A 10612-nucleotide genomic window follows, 5' to 3' on the forward strand; every position below is an offset into this window, starting at 1 on the left:
AGTGGGATGGGGAAAGAGAAGAGCAAGAAGTAAAGCCAAGAAAATGTGTAGGTCAAGATAAAAATTGTTCAGTAACCAAAAGAGACTTGGAAGAAGAGAGAAAGAAAACAAAACAAGTGATGCAAAGGCAATCATTAACCACCTCCCCTACACAGAATAATGCCCATCCAGTTCCCAAGACAGGGAAGGCTAACCCCCTAAATCCCCTCCTCTGCATTATCATTGCTGAGCATGATCCTACATGGCACTGACTATCCCTTCAGTCAGCTGGGGTCACCTGCCCAGTTGTGTCCCCTCCCAACCTCTTGTGCACCCCCCAAATCTATTCACCTGGAGGCAGAGTGAGGAACAGAGAAGGCCCCAACACTGTGCAAACACTGCTCAGCAACAGCTAAAACATTACTGTGTTATCAGCATTGTTTTGCTCACAAATTTAAAGCACCATACCAGCTACTATGAAGAAAATTAACTCCATCCCAGCCAGACACCTGTTCCCCTCATGAAGCGGGGATTTCTCCTAAGCTATGGAGTCTATGAAACACATAAAGGTGTGGGGACACCCTAAGGTCTAGAAGTGCATTGTTCAGACCTTATCAATCACAGAAATAAAACAGAAACAAAACAAACAAAAAAATCAGACAACAAGATCTACTTTGTTTAGGTTTTTTATGACTCCTGAGACCACCAGCACAAACATGACAGCAAAACGAAGCACATTAATTTTTACTCACAGAATTAAAACAAAAGATTATACAGTTAAGTCAGAAACAATCTGCTCCAAACCCTACCGCTGCCAGTGGTCAAAATTTCCATTTACTTTACGTGTTGTCAACTCTTATGTTACTGTGCTGGTCAGTGTCCCACTGAACTGCTTCAGTCAGACTGCTGTCAGAAGCAGGGCAGATTTAGAGTGGTTCCAATGCTAAGTTTTGATTCCCCTCGCTTCAGAAGATAATTTTGAAAACACAAATGGATGCTGCCCAGAAAAGCCATTTGTCACTATTGAAAAATGTTGTATTCCTTATGCCAGCTATCGGTCTCAAGAGGCCAGCTTGTGCTTTCTGAACATCTGAAGCTGGCAGTGCTAAAAACTTTAGAAATTTGAGAGTGAACCTGAGCCACTGGTTCTTCTGTCTGCATCTGCTTTACACTTTTTAAAAAGAGAAACTGCATGACAGTGTTAAATTCACAGGAAAAAAAGTACAAGGGCTACACAGCCTTGCTTTTATTATTGTTGATCCTGAAAGTTAAGCTTTAAGGATACATCCATATGGCATTACTCAGTGGCAGAATAAAAACATTATTCTCTGGACACAGTAGATTTTCATAAAGCAAGCAGCAAATGAAATACAGCAATCTCAGGAGCTCTGCATCTGAATTAAAAGAATGGTGACAAATAAGAATCCTATTTTCAGGAGATCTGACTTCTAAAGACTGTGCTTTCCTCAGTCCTATTAAGCAGATGAATCATTCATTCTTCCTCATTAACCCAAAAAGCAGACATTGCAAACTGACAATAGGCAGTGAGAGAAAAAGCCCAACAATGCATCTACACTATGGCTTTAGTTACAACTAAATACATTTCATCAGCATTCGAATAATTCATGTTTTCTCAACAGGAAACCTTAGGACTCTATTAGCTCTCGTTCAACAAAAGCATGCTGGCTCCAAGAGCATGATGCCACCAAGAAAGAACTGTCATGTCACCCCTTCTGCTACACCAGTCGGACTCCAGCAGCCACGTGCCCACCACTGGCACGAACCTGCAGGCAGCCCTGCAGTCACCCAGCAAAAGGACACTGCATTCAGGTCTTCCAAATGACACTTCCCTTGTGACCTGATATAGGCATATGTGAATGTCAGGGCAGATCCAGTAAAAGAAGGAAAAATATAGGCTGACAAGGCTGTAAGAGGCCGTAACCATGGCAGTGCTCTGCCTGCTAGCCAGTTTTACCTGTTTTCCTGACAACAGCAGCTACCAAAGACATATTTAGAGAACACAGACTCCTTTGAATGTGTATAAGCCTAACCTTGACAGTGAAAAGCAGGGAAAAATGTACTTCTCCCAGTTTTCCACTGAATGCTGAAAAGTCAAATGAAAAATCTGGAAATCACCTGTACTTTCAGAGGAGACCCTGAAGAAACAGCAGAGACAAAAATGAACAGCTTTTAACTGACCAGGCTACAAGCAGACACATTTGGAAAGCTCCCGTAGAAGAGAGGAAAGAAGCTGAGATTTAGACATGGACATCCTCATGGATCTGTTTAGTCTGAAAAAGGTCACAGTGGTATTTGCAACTATCTGAACAATAATTTAATTGAATATTCAGCCAGTGTCTCACGAAGAGAGATACTGAAGATTAACAAGAACATGAAGATCTCATGTTCAGCCCTTGTAAAATGTGAGCTCATGTTGGAGAAACTGGTCAACTCAAATGAAGAGCCTATAATTTAGACAGCTTCTCACTAGACATCCCTACCATTAGGGATATATTCAGATAAATAGATGGAGATAGCCTATCTATAGATAGATTCTCACTCAGCCCTATGAAACAAGAAAAAAAATAAAATTCTGTAAGAAGTCACATTGCCAGATTTGTAACAGACCTTGGAAGTGCCAAAGACCCTTTGCTCCCAGTAAAAGCCAGCACCACTTGGAAAATGATGAATGAGATTCTAAAGCAGATTTCGATTAGATTAGGGTAATCAGAGCAGAATAGTGATAGCTTTTTATCAGTTATTATGTTGTCCTGAACTCAGCACAAATTGGACCAAATGAAGTTTCTTTACTGCTTCTGGGCTCTATGGCCAGCCAGCGTCCCATACATCACAGTACTCCAAAGATAAAGACAGCATGCATCTCTGGAGCTCTTTGCCTCTAAAAAGACAAAGCAAACCATTTCCCAGGTAAGAGAATAGAGAGAAAACTTTATTGGGTTGTTTCAGTCTGAACTGGAGACATGTACACAACCTCCATCACTGGACACAAGCAATCCTCAACACCACTTACAGAGTTTTGCTTCTCCAGATATCCTTCCTTCCTAAGTGTTCAGGCAGAAGTAGTACTAGGGGAAATCAAGCTACTGTTCTGTAGCTCCACCGGTGCAGTGCCACACTGAATCAGTACACCCTGACAGCACAAAGCACCTCTCACTATTGAGAAGGGATTCTCACCTGAACTGGGTCTAGCGTGCAAGAACTATTTCTGTATTTTAGAAGCCAGCTGTGAGACTTCTGAGTTCAGGCTGTGCTTCCAAAAGATGTTAAATGGCTGGGGTGAGAGAGCAGAGAATGAGACAGAATATCCCACGCTGCACTTCATTTTATACCAAGCTTTTCCCTGGAAATGTGCTCTGTAGTAAACTGATGATTGTAGGGCACAGACATTGTCAGAAACAAGACAAACATCCTTATCAACATTCGGCAAATGCAGCCCAGGACTCGATTAGCACAGATGTCTCAAAGGCCTGTTAACACCTCAAACACCACATACAAACCAGATAGGGAAGACATGTGCAAGGTCTGAATGAAACAAGGGATATAAGTGGAATACACACACAACAAGAGTCTGGGCGAGGGCCCTGTTCTGGGCATATCTGGCCTGAATGACCTCCTGAGGTCCTCCTTTTTCAGATTACCACTGTATGTTGCTTTCTGTTGCTTTCTGTTTGTGCAAACTGTCAGAAAGCAATTGCTATTAATAACAAAGCCCAGCTACCTGATGTCTCCAGCTAGCCACGTACCAAACTCACAGCTGACACAGCTTGGCAGCTCAGCTCTTCAGATGCGTGAGTACCAAACAGGACTACAGAAATGGGACCCAAACCCAGCCAGAAGTTGGGCCAGCCCTGCTGGTGAGCAGAAAACCATGCAAAACCTCAATACGTGGACACTGAAATGTTACTGATCTTTACAGCAGGGATTTGTGGTTCACTTGCACACAGGAAAGGTTACCAGGCAAGGAAGTGACACAGCAAGGAAATGGACATCAGAAGCATATCACCAGGAACAAGACAACACCTTTCACAAAAAGAGATGGGTGCACACACCCCAGGACACCAGCTCTGTACCTACTTTAGACCCTGGGAAACCCATGGACAGGGCAACAGAAACCTGACAGACCAGCATGACATTCTGTGGTATGGAACATCCCTTTGGACAGTTCGGGTTAGCTGTCCCAGCTGTGTCCCCTGCTAGCTTCCTGTGCCCCCACCCAGCCTCCCCACTGATGGGACAAGCTGATAAATGCTTGACTTAGGATAAGCACTGCTTAGCAACAGCAAAAACATCAGTGTTTTATCAACATTATTCTCATCCTAAATCCAAAGCACAGCACCGTACCAGCTATTAGGAAGAAAATTAACTCTATCCCAGCCAAAACCAGATGACACCTCAGAACATCCTTCCTCCTTTCCTTGCAAGCTGAACTCAGGCCAAACACATGTGACTAGCCTTCCTTGATGACTGCTTCACAGCTTGCAGCAGCAATAGGTCTGGCCTTGCTCCCCAGCACATCCTGTTTTGTTAAAGGAAACAAAACAGGCTTCTTTGCCTTCAGCTTCAAATGATTTTTCCTTCTTTGTAACCTACCGAAAACAAGTTATACCTAAGAAAACATAAGGTTGAGCCATGTCTGGAGTTGCTTTTTCAAGAAACACATCTGTTTATACATACAAATACCTATGATTTACAGTAAATTAAGAAAATACTTGCATTTTCCCTTTTATATACAAAAAAAAGATGCAAAAGTATGTTCAATATTCTGTTCGCGCAGTGTCATTACTATGTCAACACAAAAACCACCAAAACCTCACAAGAGTGGGAAAAGTTAACCTTTCTGTTTCTCTCTGAAACAACAATCTTAAAATCCCTAGTCTAGCTCAGCCATTCAAGACCTAACTCAGTCCAAGAGGGAGATGTTTACGCTGCTGGAGTTGTTTGCTCAGCCTAGCAATGTTCCTGTCATCATTATCCTGCTCTTCTTTGCACTGGTGTGGCCTCACCTTGAATACGTGTGCAGTTTCAGGCACCACAAAATCAAAAAGACATTAAGCTGTTAGGGAGCATCCAAAGGACCACAAGGATGGTGAAGGGTCTGAAGACGAAGCTGTATGGGGAGCGGCTGAGGTCACTTGGTTCGTTCAGTCTGGAGGAGACTGAGGGGACATCTCGTTGCACTCCGCAACTTCCTCATGAGGAGAAGAGGAAGGGCAGACACTGATCTCTTCTCTGTGGTGCCCACTAACAGGACCTGAGAGAATGGCCTGAAGCTGAGTCAGGGGAGGTTTAGATTGAATAACAGAAAGAGGTTCCCCAGGGAAGTGGTCACAGCATCAAGCCTGTCTCAGTTAAGAAGCATTTGGACAACGCTCTCAGGCACATGGTGTGATTATTAGGGTGGGTGTCCTGTGAGGGGCCAGGACTTGGACTCAATGATCCTGAAAAGTTGGAAGGTGAGTCTTCAGCTCACCATTTCTTATGATTCTATGACCAGGTAAGAGAAACAGCAACCAACAGCCTGCATATTTCCTTTGTATAGATTCACTCCAGAGGGTATTGACTCTGGAATGAGGAAAAAACAAACGAAAAATACCTCAAGACCAAAACACCAAGACTGCCCTAACACCAAGGTTTTCAAGCGTGTGCAGTTCACAGCCAATGCTTGACAAACCTTAATTGCATGTTGGTAAAAAAACACTGGTAGGAAATACTCCCTCTGGCATGTTTTCATGGGAAAGCAAAGCCTCTTCTCATTCGCAATAAATCTGAAGTTAATTCTCTGTAAATCGCCAAAAAAAAAAAAAAAATACAAAAGCTGGTGAGAGATCCTTTTGCATTTATTCTTTTGCAGTGCACACTGTGCTCAAACTCCTTTCCAGTTGAAAAAGTCTGTTTTGTTAAGTGACCACTCCACGACCTTGTAGAAGAGTTTTGCTTTTCAGGGAAAGGATCCAAAACCACTGAAGACAATGCTTCGCTCCGGGCTACGCTAAAGGAGTTCTCCCTCTTCTTTTCAAGCACGGACACGGCATCACATCTCCCCCAGCTCCTCCGCGCAAACCGTACCAGGCCAACACACACTCCCAGATGCCTGGCCGGAGCAAGAATGCACTCTTCCCCTTCTCCTTCAACCACCCCACACATTCCCTGGCAGGCTTCCCAACCAGCACAGCCACCCCCGCTGCCCACACGCCAAATCCCGCACCCACGCTCCTCCTCGGGGCAGCACGTCCCCTCTCCGGAACTGCTCCAATACGCAGGAAGCTCCCAGCAGCTCCACCGAGATGGGAAGCCACCCCCAGGAGGCCGCGGCTGCCCCCGCGCTGCACGAAGCACCGACGGAGCAGCGCGGGGGGCGCGGGCAGCTCCCGCTGCGGCGGCTCTCCCGCCGCACCCCGGCATCCCGCACGGAGCGGCGGGCGGCCGATCCCCGCGCCCGCCTTACCGGGGAAGTGAGGGGAGTACAAGGGGTCGCCAAGGAAGCGCATCTACCTGCCCGCCCGTCCCCCGCCGCCGCCGGGGCGCGCTCCGCTTGTCGCCCTTAAACTCTCCGCCCCGCGTCCCGCCCCCGCCGCCCGCGTCACCGGGGAAGGGGGGGAATCGAAACAAATCCATCGCCCTCGGGAAATCGAAACGACACCGCCCCGCCCGCGGGGGATGTCCGTCCCCCCCCGACCCGCAGTGGGGGTGGGTCGTACCAGAAGTCCATCTCCTCGTCGGAGCGTTCGGGAAGTGGCTCTGGGATGGCTTTGGGCTCCCTCCGCAGCGGGAGGTGTAGAAAGTGCCATTTTTTAAAATGACGTTAGCGGTGCCTTCAGGATACTTGGAAAATCAGCGTTCGTCCACGCCAGGGGCACCCCGCGTCCTGAGGCGCCGTGCTGTCCCTCTGGCTTCTCACGGCAGCCCCCGCTTAGAGGAAGCTGTGGCTGCTTTGGACTTCCACTGTGCAGGGATCACCTGGGGAATGAAGGCTTGTCTTCCTGCGATGCAATCGTTTGCTAATTTATCATTTCCCATGGTCTTTTCACACTGTGAAGAGCGGCTCAATAAGCCAAAGATGAGTACTTCACAGAAGATCGATCGTTCAATAATTCACCTCCCTGTGAATCACGTTTCTAAGCGAGTTTTTCTCTGGCATTGAGTATTACCGCCTGCGCGTCTTCCCCTGTATTCGGGAGGGCTGGGATGGAGTTAATTTCGCCGCCAGCAGCCCCCAGCGTGCTGTGCTTTGCTTTGGGAGCTAAAAAGTGTTGATAACACACCGGTGCTTTGGCCACTCATCTCCAGCATTCCTCCCTCACCAGTAGGCTGGGGGTGGGCAAGATCTTGGGAGGGGACACAGCCAGGACAGCTGGCCCAAACTGGCCAAAAGGATATTCCAGAACATATGACGCTTATTCAAATATAAAAGCTAATTGCAAGGAGTATGAAAGTGGGGATTCATTATTTACATTTGCCTTCCAGAGCAACCACTACACACGCTGAAGCCCTACCTCCCAGGACATGGCCGGATGTTGCTTGCTGATGGGAAGTTGAGAGTAATCTTTTGGAGTTTTTTACCTTTGCTTGAGCTTCCACTTTAATAAACTGCCTTTATGTTGACCCATGAGGGTTTTTTCCATGTTAGTTCCTTCCCCCTCCATTCTGCTTAGGAGGGGAGTGACAGAGCAGCTTGATGGCCTCTTGATTTCCCGACAAAATGAACCCATCACAGTCCTTTTGATGCCCAATATGGGGCATGAAAGAACAAAAGTTTTATAAGAAGTGCGCTACAGCTGTATGGTTATTCAGCATCAAGCTCCTATGCAGGTCACAGAGATTGTTGGCTGCACTGCTTATTTCTTTATTTAGTTGAGCTTGAGAACATGTTAATAAAAACAATGGCTCTGTCCTTTGCCCTGGTATTTCTGGCCTTGCTCTTCTGGAGGAAGTATCTTGTGGAAACATTGGCTTTCACAGGTAGTAAAATGTAAGAAATATTATGTATCAGAATATGTTAGGAAATGTTATGTGCAAATACATTAAGAATAACTTTGCTATGCAGATATTAACTAGTTAACATTATAACTAGGGTCAAAGTTACAAGATGCTTATATAGCTTGAGTTATAAGATACCAATATAACCTGAATCATAACTTTCTGTACAATGTAATAGCTAGTATATGATTAACTAATCGCTTAATGCTTAAATAAATGGAAACTCACCAGGTGAATAATCTCAAAAATAGACAAGTATCGCTATATTGGGAAGCAGCAGGATGTACTAATGAGAAATTGGCAAATGTAAAGTCAGTTAGCCACAAAATGGGGAATTTAAACCAGTTAGATCCAGAAAGACCAAGAAACGCCATAACTGTGCGTGCTCCGAAGACAAGGTTGAAAAGTTCAGATGAGAGGAAGACCTTGAGCCTTCATCGAAGAAGACCCCCGAAGACCCCCACGGTCACGTTATGCATGCTCTAAAAGGCAGACTGGGGGAGGAACTATGTTAATCCCTTCTAAGAAAATGTAAATCAGTTCTTAGAAAAATTATGCATATGCATTGTGGTTTATTAGTATGTATAATGTTAAAGCATATAAACTGGAAGTTTGTGTAAGTTTGTGTGCCTCTGGCCACGGCCAAGCACCCAGCGCTGTCGGTTTTGCTCTAAGTGACCCTTGTCCCCTATCGTCCCTTATTAAATATATAAAACCCCAAAAACAGGAATGGGCTTCGTTTCTCACAATGAGGAAATATATCTCTCTCTCCATACCCGGGAATGATGCAGATGTTTTTATTGTGCCGGCTTCTGAGGTCCTTGTTCATCCCAACATGAGCTGTTTAATACTACTAATTAACACCGTTAGCATATTATGGGGTTTGTGGAATCCGATATCATCCTGATCTAGGAGAAGACAATTTTTGGATGAAGTGATACTGAAATGTGCCCTGAGACAGCTAGTCCTGGGGTGCAGGGTGTGTGGAAGGATTTGGGCAGATTCCTGGGGCAGTTATCACCTACTAAATCCTGGAAATTCACACCTGAAGAGGCAGGTTACCCTGGCAAATTGATGTGCCACAAACGGATAGAAAGGTGCCTTGCCTATCCCAGTGAAAACCAGCAGCTTCTAGTACTGTACTGGGTCCTGGCCTGTGCCTATGGACCCAGTTCAGTACTCTCAGAGGAATGTGGTTGAGACAGGAACAACTACAGCAATTCTCCCAGTACTGAAAAAGAAACAGTGGATGAAGAAATAAATGGATCCATATTGTCAATTAGTAAAGGAGGAGGAGGAAGAAGAGTAAAGGTCTGATCAAGAAGCTGGTCCTTTGACAAATGGTAGGAAAAATGGGTGCTAATGTCTTCACAAATGGCTCTGGAAGATTGGGTTTGGGCTCTTCACTAATGGTAGAAGAAGTGGGTTTTAATTTCTTCACTAATGCCTAGGTGTGAAAGAACTTTACCACAGAAGTAAAAGGCCTTGGTAGGCATTGGTGTACAGTATACTCTGGTGTCATCAGGCTACAGGGGCACAGAGCACATCTGGATCTCTTCAGTGATCGAGGGGTGCCAAGAATTGTCTGTATAGAAGGCAGAGTAACCAGTATGCCTACTACAACCCTACTTCCCAGGAAGTGTCTGGATATTGCCTGCTGGGACATAGAGAACAAATCGTTTGTTATTCTTTGCTTCTGCACTCAGCCATTGTTTTTGCTTTATTAAACTGACTTTGTCTTGACCCGTGAGGGTTTTTCACCACTTTATTCCCCACCTCTGTTCCTGCTGAGGACTGATAGAGTGGCTTTGGTGGTCACCTGGTTCCCAGCCAAGGTCAACTCATCCCGTTCTCATTTAAAAATGGATTTCTGCTACTCATCCATCTTCTGCACTGAGATTTCATATAAATTACCCTGCTACCCATTAAGGGACTAGAGAAATGACATAATACTAACCTTGGCACAGATGGTTTTGTATCACCTGGCTCCTAGTGGAGTGCATCAAAATAACAGGCAAGGCCACTTTTAAAGAAGGCAGTGAAAATACAGCCAAAATTTGTTTGTAGCTGCATCCACACAAGGTGGGAAAAGTACAGTGTAAACTTGTTTCTTAAGTGGCTTAAAGAAATCAAAGTACATGGGTGGGATTTCGGAGTTCTTAATCAGGCAAAAGTGCCTGAGTGAATCAACACGATATAAATGTTGAGAGGAGTGAGTGGCTGAGAGATCCTAATATAGGAATGAGTGGCTGATGGATGCTAATATATCTGGAATTTCTTGTAACCTCCTGTAAGGCCCCAAAAAAATTTGCTAGATGGGACTTTTAGAAGGGCTTAAAGTTGTTCATGTACTCTTGAGTTAGGCGCATGAGAGAAATACTGACAAGATATGCTCAAAAGGTCAAAACAATAAAAAATACTTTACTGGCCACTTTAGAAAATCAGAGAACTTTAGCAAAAGGTTTAAAGCAGCATTCAGCCAACATGAAACACTTCCCAAAGCATTAACTTGGCCCATTCAACTTAGCAAACTCTAAGCCTGTTCAGTTTTAAGTTACTCAAAAATTCCAAGAGGAAATTAGAAGAAGAAGAGAGAAAGACAGAAAAGATACAGAAAAGGACACATACAGCTACC

At 45.0% G+C, this 10612-nt stretch overlaps 1 protein-coding gene across 2 annotated transcripts in view; it reads right to left on the reverse strand.

Moving 5' to 3' along the window:
- Positions 1–6546, reverse strand: part of TRANK1 (tetratricopeptide repeat and ankyrin repeat containing 1) — a 49398-nt gene extending 42852 nt beyond the window's left edge. The window contains exon 1 of one of the 2 annotated variants that reach the window (XM_042043181.1): positions 6493–6546. Coding sequence is in view for 1 of the 2 variants with exons in the window: in XM_042043180.1 (XP_041899114.1) it covers positions 6206–6402 (197 nt within the window). In the remaining variant the exon portion in view is untranslated. Of the gene's footprint in view, positions 1–6205; positions 6437–6492 lie in introns of those variants that run through there. The other variant, XM_042043180.1, reaches the window with a different exon arrangement.
- Positions 6547–10612: the final 4066 nt, after the last annotated feature.

Source organism: Corvus kubaryi, unplaced genomic scaffold (assembly GCF_017639235.1).
Source record: "Corvus kubaryi isolate FWS band 111438036 unplaced genomic scaffold, C.kubaryi_AGA036_p1.0 37398, whole genome shotgun sequence".
NCBI classification, from domain to species: Eukaryota; Metazoa; Chordata; class Aves; order Passeriformes; family Corvidae; genus Corvus; species Corvus kubaryi.